The sequence below is a fragment of the Melopsittacus undulatus genome, chromosome 4 (assembly GCF_012275295.1).
Source record: "Melopsittacus undulatus isolate bMelUnd1 chromosome 4, bMelUnd1.mat.Z, whole genome shotgun sequence".
NCBI classification, from domain to species: domain Eukaryota; kingdom Metazoa; phylum Chordata; class Aves; order Psittaciformes; family Psittaculidae; genus Melopsittacus; species Melopsittacus undulatus.
In genome coordinates, this window is record NC_047530.1 from 9,857,231 (window position 1) to 9,871,740 (window position 14,510).

Below are 14,510 nucleotides of genomic sequence, written 5' to 3' on the forward strand. Positions count from 1 at the left end.
AAGGGGTCCCCAAGACAGGGCAATTCCTGAGCAGAGCTACACTGGAGCTCAGCTGTGTAATACTGAGCATCCTCACCCTGGGGATCATGGAGGCCAATCGCATATGCGAGGTTACGCTGCCAGGCATGTGGGGACTCCCCCAAGACACAGACCTGCCCCTCCTAGGACACTGAGGTCCTTTCTAGAACAGCCCATCCCTTGCATTGAAGTGAGTGTTCAGGCACAGACACCCCTGTGGCATCACCCCACCTGGCTGTGAGCACCACAGGGAAAGAACCCAGCAGAGGGGCATAAGAGGGAGGTCTCAGGGTAAGATCTGCAACAGCACTAGTATCACACATTGTCACTTAGGTCTGGGTCCAGGATTTGCTTTGATTTCTAAACTCAGACATAGAATCAAACACAGTGTTGACTGCTCCCATTTGAAAGTATCTGGGGTTTCACTCTACTTCTAACCAGCCATGGGACTATCCTTGGCCATGGGCAAGTGCCCAGTTACAGCAGAACAAAGAGCTTCCACAACAAGAGCATCACCCATTGAGCACCTGAAAGCAAGTCACCACATAACCATGGGTCCATTCTCATCGCCGTCAATGTACTCCCAGGGAAGGGACACACAATATCCTGCAGCTGCAATGTCTTGCTTTCTGAAGCAGACTGCAGCCAAGAGCATCCTTCAGGCTTCCCTTTTAAACACAGAACCCAGCATCTGTACTGCTGCTGCCATGGAACAGCACCCACAAGGCAGCCTGAAAAAGAGGCCAAGGGAGTGGGCAATAGCTGGAAGAGTTAAGTGGTGAATGCATCAAATCAAAACCATCACTACAGCCACATCCAGTGACCTGGCAGACTGGCTATCCATCCAACCCACCTGGAAGTGAACCTCCCCAGCACATTCCCAGTTCCCCATGCTCCCAGACACTCCAGGAAGGAACAGTTTTTCCACTGGATATGTTAACAAGGCAGTGGTGCCATTTCAATCTCACGTTCAATACAGATTTCAGGCTGGCAAGGAAGCTGCAGCAGCCCTTGCTCAGACCACTGAGACCAGAGAGTGCAAGCACGTCACTAAAGCTGTCAGTAAGGATGTGGAGTCTGGAACTGTCTGTAATGGTACCACATCAGAGTGGTGCTGAACCAGTCCTCACAGTGTGTAGTGCTCAACACAAACACAAGCTTACACCGAGTTTCCACTGGGCTTTTTCTTCTTCCTTTTGCCAGGGAAGCCATATCCAGATGCTTGCTTCCTTTCACAGTGCCAGCTGCACAGTTGGTGCCACCATCATGCCAGCTATTCTGCTCCTGGGGCAGAGGAGAACTGACAGCAGCAATGGCTCCAACATGAAGCCCAAGAAGACCGCCTGATCTGGTAGCCATCAGCCAAGATAACAAATGTTTCACCACAGAGTGTCTTCCCTCTCTGCTCTCTCCAGAGCAGATCACACTGTGAAAGCTGAATCAGGGCTGAGCACAAGACTGCCTTGAGCTCCAAAGGACAACTGTGCTAGAACTGAGTGTCAGTGAGTGTACCTGCAGAGCCAGCCTTGGCAAAATCCACTTTCTGACAGCAGTTTTCACTCAAGGGAGCAGAAGATCTGGACTCATTCTCTCTCATCAGCACATGAGCCTCTCTGCCCCTATACAAACTGAACCATCTCCATGAAATAGCATCTAGGACTTGGAGGTAAATACCAGTCTCTGAGAGTCAGCTGCTCTGGGAGGAGAGTTCCTCCCTAGACCAGGGTCACACGCTGCTGTGGAGACCATAGAAACAAACTCCCTTTCCACTTCTGAGTTTGCAAGGAGAGTTTTATCAGGCCGCATGGACAGACCTGAGCTTGGGAGTACTGCTTCCTTTCTCACCCACACCACATGCTGCATCAAAGGCACGAAAGTCTTTTGCGCTCCGTCAGTAGAGAGACGTGAGTTACCGTTACTGAACCCTTCCTCTTCTGCGACGGGGCTCCCCCTATGTTCAAACCCAGCAAAATGCCAATGTGTCCCAGCTGCACTGCTTCCGTTGCTTGTGAGCACACCGAGCAGTCAATGAGCTCTTCCCCTGCGCCTTGCAGCTGTGACTGCCCTGTGTGCTGGCCCTGTGCAGACAGCATCCTGAGTGCCTAGGCTGGATGAGCGAAAAAGAGCCGGGAAGCCACGAAAGAGCAGGCAGGGTCCCAGCAGGAGGGTGTCAGAGGTGTCGGGCCTGTTGCCCAGTGGGCACAGGGTTCCCTGCCCACGCCAGGTTCAGGGTCACCGCAGCCGATGAGGTTCGTTAGCTCCTCTTCAAGACTCCCCTGGCAGCTCTCGTTGCTCTGCTTCTGGTCCTGCAACATCACCGACATTTTCTCACAAAAGAGCATCAGAGAAAGGTGTCAGTATTTCGTAACATGAAATACACTCTTCTCCCCGTTAGAGCCACAGAAACAGATAATGATCTCTAAATCCCTAAAAGCTCTTAAATTTATTGAACCCAAACCTAACCCAGCCTTTCCTTTCCCTGCCAGGGTCATCCCCTCCTAAAAGTCAGGTATAGCAGCCCGCGGCCTCACACCGGACGCTCCGCGGAGGGCCGGGCTCAGGCAGGGGCAGGCTGTCACCGGCCTCCCGGAGGGCGCGCAGGAGCCGATCCACCATGCAGGTCAGAGCCGCCGTCTCTCACCCTCGCGTCTCCGCTTCAGCTCCGCGGGTTAATGATGCCAAAGCATTTCCCGGAGAAATAACCAGGTCAAAACCGGGCGCACCCCGCCCGGGCCCGCAACCGCCTCCCGGTCCCGGGGACACCCGCGGAGGGGCTGTCCCAGCCGTGCTCTGTCCCCGCTACCGCAGCTGGTGTGTGGCGGAGCAGGCGTGACCGTGTCCGTGCCGGTACCCGCTGCCCTGTCGCTGCGAGGAGGGGGCGGCCGGCGGCACGTTTGCGCGGCAGCCGGGCGGCTGCGGCTCATCCGTGCGTACGGCGGGGCGGGGAGGCGCCCGGTTCCTCCAGCCCGCCCCGGCGCGGCGCGGGGGAGGCGGCGGCTGCCTCCATGCTGCAGCGAACGGCGCGGCTGCCCGGGGCCGGGCGGGGGGCAGAGACACGGAGGATGGGCGCAGCAGCCGCGGCGGAGGGGCGAGCCGCGGGCGCCGAGCACCCCGCCCTGCCCCGTCGCAGCGCCCGGCGCCGCGGCTGCTCCGCCTGAGCGCGCCCGGAGCGGAGCGGCACGGAGCCCGCATGGCCCTGCCGCCGGCCGCCCCTTCAGGCTGCGCGGCCGCTCCGCTGTAGCAACTCCTTCGGGAAGGCGCCGGCCCGGCGGCGGGGCTGGCCGCGGCCGCGCTCCTCGCCACCCAGTCCCAGTCCGTCTGTCGGGATTACGCAGCTGGGCGCGGAGCGGGAGCGCTTGGCGAGGATCAACCTGGCGCAGGTACACGGCAAGGTCACCGGCCGGCGGGCGCGGAGCGGGGCTGCCCGCGGCGGGGCTATGCGAGCGGGCTCGGCGGGCTGCGCCGCTGCGTGCCCCGCGCCGTCCCCCCGCCTCCCGCCCGCCGCCCGTGCGTGTGTGCATGTGCGCTGCCCGCTGCCGCCCGCCGCCGGAGCCGCACCGCCGCGCCGCATGGGGCCGTCCGCGCGGGCTGCCCTGCCCGCCCCGGCCGCGGGCCGCCGCGAAGCCGCTCTAGGATGCGGCTGGTGAGCGCCGGCACAGGGCGGAGAGGCGGCCGGCCTGCCTGCCGCCAGACCCCGGAGCCCGCCGGAGCCCGGCCGCACCTGCAGGGGAAGCACTCCGGACGCCGTCCTTCCCCGGGAGGCGCCAGGTAATCGCGGCGGGCGGCCGTGCCGGCTCCATCTGCATTGCAGCCCGCGGTGCTTATTCACGGGGGACGGAGAGCGGGGAGGCGGGGGGGGGGGGGGGGGGGGGGCGCCGCGGCGGGGTCCTGCGCCGGGCAAGGCGAGCCCCGCAGCACGGCGGGCGGCACCGGGACGGAGCCGGGGAGGATGGTGGCGGCGGGGCGCTCCTCCCGGGAGGGCGGTGGCCGAGGGGCGCGGAACGGCGCGGAGGCTGTGCGGCTGGGCGGGCGCCCCGCGGACGGGCCGCGCTGCCGCCGCTGCCCGCGGGACGGCGCCGGCGGCCGAGGGTGCTGCGGGGCCGCCTGTTCCTCGCGGCCGCCGCCCGCTCCGCGCCTCTGCGCGCTGCTGCCGCCGCCCGGGGAGCGCCGGTGCAGCCGCGGGCGCGCAGCCTCCGCCCGCGCGGTGCCGCGGGAGGGCTGCAGTGGGGCGAGGCGCGGCCGTCGCTGTCCGTGCCCGGGCGGAGGAGCCGCGGGGCCGCCGCTGTGCGCGGAGCCACCCTTCGGGGCTGCCGCCAGCGCCGAGGTCGCGGGGAGTGTAGGTCCCCCCGGGAGGGAGCGGGAGGTCCGCGGATCCCCCCCGACCTCCTCGCAGTGGTCGCAGTCCTCCCGAGGGCCGCCCAGTCCTGCAGTCCTCGCCCCGCACACACCTCTGTCGTTGCTGCTTTGTCCTGGGGGCTGCCGCTGGTCCCCAGCATCGCGGGATAGGTGCATGCCGTTTCCCTTTCTCTCGCCTCCGTCCTCCGTGTAGCTAATAATTCTCATATGCAGGAAAGCAAATGTAGGACAAGATAAACCTTTTCGTTCCTGCCGGAAGGTTCCCGTTAGAGGAGATGGCAGAGCAGTTGTAGAGGAGCCAGCAGAAATCTCGCAGCCATGTTGATGTCAGGAGCATACAAAGGTCCTGGTTCTTGAAGCAGATGGGGCCGAGTAGAACGGCTGGTGGAAGGGAGTGTGTGTGGGCACAGGCCTGGTTTGGGGCTATCACACCTTGGAAGACATGGTATGGCTAGGCTGGAAGCACTTACAAAAAAGCACTTACCAAAGCCCCTTCTAATACTGCTGTCTGCCAGCACAGGCAGGGAGGCACAGGGTCTGCAGCCCTGGGATCTGCCATCAGTGTTTACCTGAGCACTGCCCTTTCTGTCTGTGGCACTGGGCAGCAGTGTTTCCCCTCCTGCACCTTCTCCCTCTCACCTGGTCCATCATGTCTCTGGGGCAGGGACTTTTTCTCATAGTGTTGTATGCCTAGAGCAGAAGGGTATTACAGTTTCAGTTGTGGGAATGAACCTCACCAGTCCCCCAGTTGGGAGCGGAAGCTGGTTGCCCCTGTCTAAGCCCAACCCTTTACAGCCTCCAACTGACCCTCGTGGAACGGGGTGGGCCAGGTGTCCCTGTACCTGGTCATCGTGCTGTTCTGGTAACAGTCTCTCTCACCCTTCCCACCCATGCTTACATTTTCTTGTTTCCAGAGCAACATGGTATCGGTTCTTCTGAGCATCCTTGGTTGAGTGCTGGCATGTGTAGGCCAGCTCGGGTCAGTGCAGCCAGACAACAAACTGGTGCAATGAGGTGGATCCATCCCAGGTCTGTAGGGTCTTCTTAGTTACTGCTGTGTGTCTATGGGTGGCCACCTGCATGGAAGGGCCCTGGCCAGCTTTGGCAGCACCAGTCCTGGCCATGTATGTGTTCAGGTGTGGAGATGCCCAAAAGGACTGTGTGTGCTGGGACCAGTCCCACCGCAGTATGGTGGGGCCATGTCCTGCACACTTGGGCTGTTCTGGCCCTGGGTACTCGGGGCTGTGTGTTCCTTGTGCTGCCTCAGGGATGCTGGATGGACTCCCCACATGATGTGGGCTGTGTACAGGCTCTGCCTTGGTGTTAGCTTTAGGCTCTGTGATGCTGCTGTGGTATGTCCTAGCAGATGGAGGTCTGTCACTGCTGATCCAGGAGTCAGGTTTGATTCTGCATGAAGAGCCGTACCAGAGCATGAGTGTTCTCAGTGCCCAAACACCTTCCCGATCTATGTTTCTAAATATATACTGTACTCAAGGGATTATGCATTTGTTTAAATGCATAATAAATGCGTTAAAATGCGTAAGAGTCTATCAAAATGCATACCAAAGCTTGCCAGTTAGGCCTTGAGTCACAAGCCTCACGAAGAAGCTTCTCCTGGCATTATTAGCTTGCCTTTCGGTTTTCAGAAAGAGCAATTACTGGGTTTACCATGGCAATGCAAGTCAGTGGAAGTAAACCCTGGGTATTTCAGGTGCCTAGTACAAGTTCAGAGCACCAGTTCACCAAGAAGAACATGCAGCTGCAGGAGTGGACCCCAGATTGTCCTGCTCCAGCAGGGGCTGGTGGGCCAGGTTCGCTTGTCTTGCTGGTGACCAGGAGAAGGTCTGGGCTCTGGGGTGCAAGACTGCTTGGGATGGTTTCCCTGGGGCTTAGCTGGAATTTTTTGTGTAGCTCTTGTTGTCTGGAGAGGCTCCTGTTTGCCACTAAAGGTATGAATGGTGATGGGCTGTGGTCACAAGACAGGACAAGAAAGGTGAGAAGTGGCTGGTGGAGAAGCACTGTTGGGAGGGCAGCATAGCAAGAAGGAGACAGATCTTCCCCAGACAGACCTCCTGTGGGCTCCTATCACTGCAGGGGTGGGGTGTGGGGTTTATCCCCTGAGCTGAGGAGAGCGGCAAAGGCAGGTTTGCTGGAAGGGACAGGCAAAGGGGAGCATCTTGGAAGGATAGAGCACCCTGAGGTGCCTGGAAGGCTTGTCATCTGCTGGGGCACGTGGAGATGCTTCAGATGCTGGAGAGCTAATGGCTTTCCATTGCTGATCAATATTGCCTATGCTTTCAGATGTGGTAACAGGTTCAGTTTTAAAGAGCAATTTTTTGAATATTCTCTGAGCAAGCAGCGAGGCCAGAAAATTGTTCTAATAGCTTTGTTATTAACGGGCCTGCAGAACTTGAGCCAAACAGAAAGGGCTTAGGCTTGTCTAAGTGCTGTTGAAGCGTTTTGGGCCAGGCATATTCCATGCATTAGGGAAGATTTGTACTCCTTTGACCAGACATCACTGAGTGTTGTCTATTTATACATATCTAAATATATCCTCTGCAGTCTTTAGACTTTTCTAGCTAGTAGTAAAATTACAGTTCGATATCATGCTATTAAAATGTGCTTGCTGACACTATTTGATGAATTTTATGCTAAGAGGTGTGTGTCAAATAAAAACTATTCTTGAGGTAATTGCCTAAAATATAAAAGCATGTTATCGATGTAGATGGATAGCAGAAGGAAATGTGGTTGGACAGAGGCAATACTGGAGACATGCTCAAGCCTGGAAAGCCAAATCCAAACCAGTGTATGGTACTGTTGCTTAAGAGTGAGCCATTCTTTCTAGAAATACATATCAAATAATCATGCAGTTTGTAACAAAACAGAAACATTTGCTTCTAATTACTCAGATACACCTTCTGGTACCCCCAAGTCTGAGGCATTGTTTTGAAAACAAAATGACAGATCTTGAAGAAGGAGTAACTTCTCATTTGCTAGGGCATGTGGCAGGTAGGGGACCCATGGGTGCCCCTGCTGCATGGTCCCATCCCATAGGAGCTCCTATGGAAACAGGGAGGAGTTCAGAGGGAAGGGAGAGGGATCCTCCTTTGTGGGTGAGCTTAATGGTCTGTTCCCACAGAGCTGTGGTGGCTGTAACCCAGAATCCATGGTTCCCGGCAGCCTGCAGTGTGTGGCAGCCCACCACAGTGGCATGGCACGGAACTGCTGGGAGAGCTGAACCGAACATACGATCTCACTGTGTGCTGGGGTAGAGAGGGATGGTGATGGCTGTCCAGATTGTGTTCTCGAAATGGTGTTAAAGACCCAGGGGTGAAAAACGGTGCCCTAATTCCAGCCTATCCCAAGTATTCCCACATATCCCTGCTGCAGCTGGGTGAGTCTGTGTCCATGTATGCATTTCTGTGGAAGGTCCTGTGGGGCTCCTGAGGAGGGATATGTTCCCAAGTAACAAACAGGATTGGTCGTTGCATTGTGGTGATGATGGTAATGGCTGTCTGACTGGCCTGCAGCCTGTCATGAAATAATAATGACTATAATTTTATTTTCGGTGACAGCTCCCACTGATGGTTCTTGGAGAGCTAAGGGAGGCTGCAGAGGAAGGGAGAGGAATTGGTATTCATGGGGGAGGAGATGGGGTGAGGAGAAGTTGAAGGCAGGGCTCTTGGAGGAGATCTTGGCCCAGAGCTCCTTAAGTCAGGTTACTGCATGCCCAGGGTAACTAGAAGATGGGCTCTGTGCCTCTGGGCTAATGTTGGCCCCTTGGTCTGGGCTCCATGAAATGGTGTGGTGCCAGGAGCCGTGCCCTGCCAAGGACCAGCGAGCATAGATCTACATGGCAGCTGCTTTAACTGCCAAATTGTCCCATTGTTTAGACAGTGGGTAGTATCTGAAGGGCTCCTTGCCTGTGTGCCTCTGTCCTGGCTTGCCCACTTTCCCCTGCTCTGGAGGGGCTGGCTGGGGTGCATGTTGGGTGTGCTGTGCCTGCAACCTCAACTGTGCAGCAGCTCTTGTATTCCCATGGAATAAATAGCTCTACAAATAATACTTGCCCCGAACAGACTGAATAATGCAAAAGGTGATTTGTCAAATGGCTAATTCAAGCGATAATGGGAACCTCGGTAAATTCCTCCCTAATTGCTTATCATCTGGCCAGTGTAACTCTGAATGTCTGAAGCTAGTTCCTGATGCTGCAAAACCCGTGTCCAATACTTTGCTTTTGAGGTTGCTCTTGTAGATGAAATTTCTCACCAGGAACTGTCTCTTAGGAAAACATTTCTATGAGAACACATGATTAGGTAGCTTTACTTTAAAGTGGAATATCTTGTTTTTCCCTTGAAGTTTTTGTTTAGGCTTCTCTGTCAAGATCACACTGGGCTTCTTTTCGATTGGAGACAGATAAAATGCATTAAGTTTTCATTGCCTCAGCATTGTTATGTTTCCAGATACCTGATATTCCTGGGTATTCATTTCTAATTCTTTGTACTACCTATCATTTGTACTTGGCCAAGGGGGACAGAGAAGCAGGAAGTCTGAGCTTGACACAGGAACCTGTGGCAGGGAGCTCTGTCAGCCATATGCTTCCTGGAGCAAAAGAACTGACCACCAGCTGTAATACAGAAGACGTGAGGAAAACACAGACAAGGAAGAAAAAGCATGGTAGAAAAAGTCACGCCAAGAGGAAGCTCCAAATTCTGTTTTCAGTACATTGGTGACAGCACTGCTGGTCCCAGGATTTGGGATGGGATTTCTTTAACACTGAGAAGTAACGCGGAGATGTTCTGCTGCACGTGGGTGAGGTGTGGATTAACCTTCTCTGGGGTTTAGCCTGAGTTAAGAGTTTAGCTGTTATGTGCAGTCTCTGCCCCAGCAACGGAAGGCACATGCAGGTGGCAGCATTGTCGGTGTGCTGTAGCTGCATTGTTTTTGTTTTCAGCGAAGCACTTTTAAAGCAGTTTGTGTAAAGACTCCCTGATAGGGCTCTGTGGGAGCAGGTCTGAGTAAGGCGAGCAAGATTTGTCGCCTTGTCAGCTGTGACTCAGTGGTTCTGCCGGGTACGTGGTGTTTCACCAGAGAGCATTCTATTCGGGACTGTGATTCAGCTCTGTGTGGAGCTGTTTTTGCTGTGCTGTGGGCAGGTTTGCTGTGCCCAGGGCTCCTCCTGACACATCAGTGTTGCATCCCAGCTCCACTGGAGCCAGGATGCAGTGATGCTTCTCTTGTGGGTCGAGACCAAGCTCCAAGCTGTAGCTCCGGAGCAGCAACTACTGCTTGCCTCCTGCCAGTCAAGCCTCAGCCCTGGCCGTGGCCATTTCTGGGGACAGCTTGCTCTTCTACAGGTGTACTGGAAGGGGTGTGCAGACCAGTGGCACCCTGGTCAGGAAAGCGGTGGGGCCCTGAATGCCGTGACTGAACTTGGGTGAGCTGATACAGAAAACTGATCATCTTCTACCACTACAGTTTAAAAAGACAAGATGAGTAAAGTACAAGCCCCATTGGAGGCTCCAGTGGTGTTTGCCAGTGCACAACAGCAGGGTTGTGCTGCAGGTAGATATGGATGGCAACCTTTGCTTGTAGTGTCACTTGTGAGTCTGGCAGCACTTGGGTTCAATAGGTTACAGCTTGGATCCCAGAGATGTTTTGTTGCACATCCCAGATCCATGCTGTACTACCCATGACTTCTCTGAGTTTGAGCTCTGTGTGTGCCTTGCTGCTGGGGAAAACTACTGGAAGGCAGCTGGTCCTCAGGCTGGGAAGAGCTGGGCACCAGGGCTATGGGGTGTTCATGGAGAGAACTGGACCTCCGGCTGCTGTGATGCTGCAGAGGCTCTGCCCAGTATTATCAAGCAGTGTGTCCACACGGGGTCTCCTCCTTGAGATGCTCATCCCTTGGTGACCTGGCCTTAGCAGCAATGGATTGGGCCAGTCTGAACGTGTGTTTTTGTCCCCAGGCATGGGGCAAGGATTTCACTTAGTGACCAGTTTTGAGGGTGCAGCCTTCTTTCCAGTACTACTTGTTCCCTTGTGTGGAGTTCTCTTACTGTAGTTGGGCATCACAAATGCCCCACTTGGACTTCCCCTCTGTACATCTCCATGTTGACAGGTAGTGAGGACCACTCCCCTTGGGATCTAGTGCATGCTGGAAATACCCATGGGGACATGGTTAGTGCTCTACAGCATCTCTTTGGTTGTTTATGATGAGGAGGTTCTGTCCTGTTCCAGACAGAAGGTATTTCAGTGCATGGTTTGGTAAAATACAATAATGCCAATAAGAAAACATAGACCTGCTCGAGTAGGCCATGATGATGCTTCAAGGGCTGGAGAACCTCTCCTAAGGAGACAGGCTGAGAGAGCTGGGCTTGTTCAACCTGGAGAAAATAACAGCCTTCTAACACCTAAAGGGGCCAACAAGAAGGTTGGAGAGGGACTTTTGACAGGGGCATGTAGTGACAGGACAAGGGGAAATGACTTCAAACTAACAGAAGGGAGATTTAGATTAGATGTTATGAAGAAATTGTTCCCTGTGAGGGTGCTGAGGTGCTGGCACAGGTTGTCTAGAGAAGCTGTGGCTGCCCCATCCCTGGCAGTGTTCAAGGCCAGGCTGGACACAGGGGCTTGGAGCAACCTGCTCTAGTGGAAGTTGTCCCTGCCCATGGCAGTGGGTTGGAACTGGATGATCTTAAGGTCCTTTCCAACCCAAACCAGTTTGTGATTCTACGATGTGGTGCCCAGCCTGGCAGTGGTGTGATGCCCTGGTGCATACCCTGAGCGGTGTGGACTGCCCTGCTGGTGGCTGCTTGTGGCTGGTGCCTGTCAGGGTCTTCCCCATGCTGGGGCTGTATTCACCCACCACCATGGTCCTGGGGGTGCAGAGAGGGGCCCAGAGGTGCCACTGACCTGGCAGACTCTGGGGTGTGGATGTCAGAGGGGGAATAGCTGGAGCCCCAAGAGCAGAGCTGGCTGCTGCTCACCTGCTTGCCCCGATCCTGGAGCGCCTCCAGGCCTTGCTGTGGGACATGGGGTCACCTCCAGAGTTCCCCCCTAGCCCTTGCTGCAGATGCAGGGTCTTGGGGTGTCCTCTCTGACCTGCAGCAAAACGTTGGGCACCAGGGAAGCCCTGGGGCTAGGGAATGCCCTTGCTGAGGCTCTGTTGGCTGCACAAGCAAAGGGATGGCAGTGGGTGTCACAGTGGGTGTCACAGTGTGGGGACAGCAGAGAGTATCATGACATGGGGTTTGTCTCTTCTGCTATCCATTGCAGCGGCTCTGTTTGCTTGGCTGTTAATAGCAAGCAGAGTGTGCTCCAGCTTCTTGCTCCTTGTGGAGCAGCCTAACCTATAGACATTTTGATGTGGTGGTGGAAATGGGAGGTTACTTTCCCCAGGGCTCACGTTTCTGTTGTATTCATTATTGCCCATTACTGCTCCATGTCAGACACTCTGCTTCTAACTTACTTTATTTAGGAAGCATTCTGCAGACAAACACCTTGTGTGGATTGAAGCAATGCCCATGTCCTTCCTTGTTCATAGAAAGAAAACATGATAGATACTGTGAGAAAAGATGCAGCAGGTCAGGATGGATAGTTACAGCTGCGTCCAGTTCCAAATGAAGATTGTATTAATTTCTAAGGGAACAAATTAGGAAAACAGTTTTTAAATGAGCTTTGCTACCATGGCATTTTGCAGTATATATAAATGAGTAAAAGATAAACTGCTTAGGTAAATGCCTTTTGCTTGCTTGCGTTGCTCAGCCACATGACCCTCAGCAGCTCTGAACATTGCAGCCACTTGCTGCTCGCATACAGGCTATGTTACTGTCTTCCGCTGTTTCTCTGAAGAGTACAAAGACCTGAACTGAATAAGCTTAATTTCTTCTAAGAAGCACTAAAGATTCCTATGTACAGACCACGTGACTGTATTTAAATTGCATCTGGAAAGTTAAAATAATAAAAATAAATAATAGGTGAAATTGTGGTCGGCAGGATGTGAGACTCAGAATGCCACGAAGAGGCTAGACTTATTCATCACCAGCTGAAATTGAGGCCGTACGTGAAATCGGATACCCAAATGGTTCCCCGATTGTCAGTAATGCTTCTTTGATTTATACTGAGGATGTGAAGAGAGGTGAAGGATAAAAGAGGAGAGTGAAGGGTAAGAGTATTGCAGCTGCCACATGAATTATGAGAATCACTCACACTCCAAGGGCACTATGTGTTTCTCCTGTAATGCTGACAGTCTAAACCAAACACCTCTGGAGTAGCTCACATGTCCTCGTGAGTGGGCAGCACCATGTGCAGCATGGCATGGTGCATCGGGGAGGGCAGTTGGTGTGCGCAGGGTTCCAGCCACAGCCATGTTGTCCCATCCTCCCCTCAGCTCTGGTTTGGCTTTGGAAGTACTGCTGAGTATGAATATGCGAAAGTGGTTTTTTTACACAAAAAGCCTGATGCTGAACTGACATTTGCATGCATGGAACATCATGGAGCAGGACATCTGAGTTCTGCTGAGTGTGGTTTCCCTCTGCCAAGGCACTGCTGCCTCTGCAAAGCATGCTAAGTTTCATGGACATAGTCTTGGCTTACATCTGCATTAGCAAGTTGTGTTGTGCAACAGAAGAGGATTTCTAGAGTGAGATTATGGGTGATGAGGACCTGATGTACCCACCATGTGTGTGTGGGGGTGGAGTGAGTGAGTGGTTGCGGGGTTCTGCGTTACCGCCTGGGCTTAAACCATGACAGACGGGAGTTGTGTTGGTAAGGTCTGATGGACTGAGGGCATATGAGGGGCTGGTGTGTGTCCAGGAGATTGCAGCACTCACCTGCCCCTTGCATTTTGCCTGGAAGGGGCCTCATGTTCCTGCTCTAGGGTCACAGAATGGTTAGGGTTGGAAGGGAGCTCTGGAGATCATCTGGTCCAACCCCCCTGCCAAGGCAGGGCTACCTACAGCAGGTTACACAGCAGTATGTCCAGGTGGGTTTTGAATGTCTCCAGAGAGGGAGACTCCACAACCTTTCTGGGCAGCCTGTTCAGTGCTCTGCTACCCTCAGGGGAAAGAAGTTCTTCTTCATGTTGCGGTGAAACTTCCTGTGTTTTAGTTTGTGGCTATTGCTCCTCATCCTGTCACTGGGCACCACTGAAAAGAGTCTGTGACCATCCTCCTAGCACCTGCCTTTGAACTATTTGCATGCATTAATGAGATCTCCTCTCAGTCTTCTCTTCTCCAGACTAAACAGGCCCAGCTTCCACAGTCTCTCCTCATCAGAAAGATGCTCCAAACCCCTGATCATCCTTGTGGCCTCCATTGGACCCTTTCCAATAGCTCCTTGTCTTTATTGTACTGAGGAGCCCAGCACTGGACACAGCACTCTAGATGTGGCCTCACCAGAGTCAAGTAGAAGGGAAGGATCACCTCCCTCGACCTGCTGCCACACTCCTCCCCATGCACCCCAGGATAGTATTTGCCCTCCTGGCCACCAGGGCACACTGCTGTCTCATAGTCAATTTACAATCCACCTACACTCACAGGTCCTTCTCAAATGACCTACTCTCTAATAGGTCAGCTTCCAACCTGTACTGGTACTTGGGGTTGTAGAGTACCCAACACTTGAATCTCAACAAGGGATGGCTCTGTGGTGTGCGCCACGGGGGGTTACCCCCTGGCACACTGGAGTGGGCAGGAAGCCTGTGATGGAGGGTGCCTCTGTGAGCAGGGTGCTGTGCTGGGGGCAAGGCATCTGACTTGCCTGCTTCTGCTGCGGTGACTGCTCCACAGCCCACAGGAGCAGTGCTGGTGCTGGGTGGTGTGGTGTGGAGCAGAGCAGAGTGCTGGCTTGGGTTGCTTCCCAGCTCAGCCCAGAGCTGAACACCAGCATATGACACTTGTTATCTCTGGAGCTCAGAAGTACAGTGCTCAGGGCATCCTGATGGATTTGTGACACTTCCCATGGGACTCTGCACTCATAAACCAATTAAAGGATTACACTGTTCTAATGTGGAGAGTATTCTTTGTTTATTAAGTAACACAGGTATAATTCAATTAGTGACAGGCTGACCTGCTGATGTCAAGATGTGGATGCCAGCCAGGTCAGAGTCTTGAGCTCTGCTTTCTAACACAGTGGCT

General features: G+C 54.3%; 2 protein-coding genes across 4 annotated transcripts in view; one reads left to right on the forward strand and one right to left on the reverse strand.

Moving 5' to 3' along the window:
- Nucleotides 1-3,236: 3,236 nt before the first annotated feature.
- The window catches only part of LRFN5 (leucine rich repeat and fibronectin type III domain containing 5), a 52,549-nt gene continuing 41,275 nt past the window's right edge, over nt 3,237-14,510 (forward strand). The window contains exon 1 of one of the 3 annotated variants that reach the window (XM_034062454.1): nt 3,237-3,398. The gene's annotated coding sequence lies outside the window, so the exon portion shown is untranslated. Of the gene's footprint in view, nt 3,399-3,643; nt 3,787-14,510 lie in introns of those variants that run through there. The other 2 variants (XM_034062453.1, XM_034062455.1) reach the window with 2 other exon arrangements.
- Nucleotides 3,844-4,530, reverse strand: LOC117436156 (skin secretory protein xP2-like). Its single transcript, XM_034062502.1, has one exon. The coding sequence runs from the start codon at nt 4,528-4,530 to the stop codon at nt 3,844-3,846; it is 687 nt and encodes a 228-aa protein (XP_033918393.1).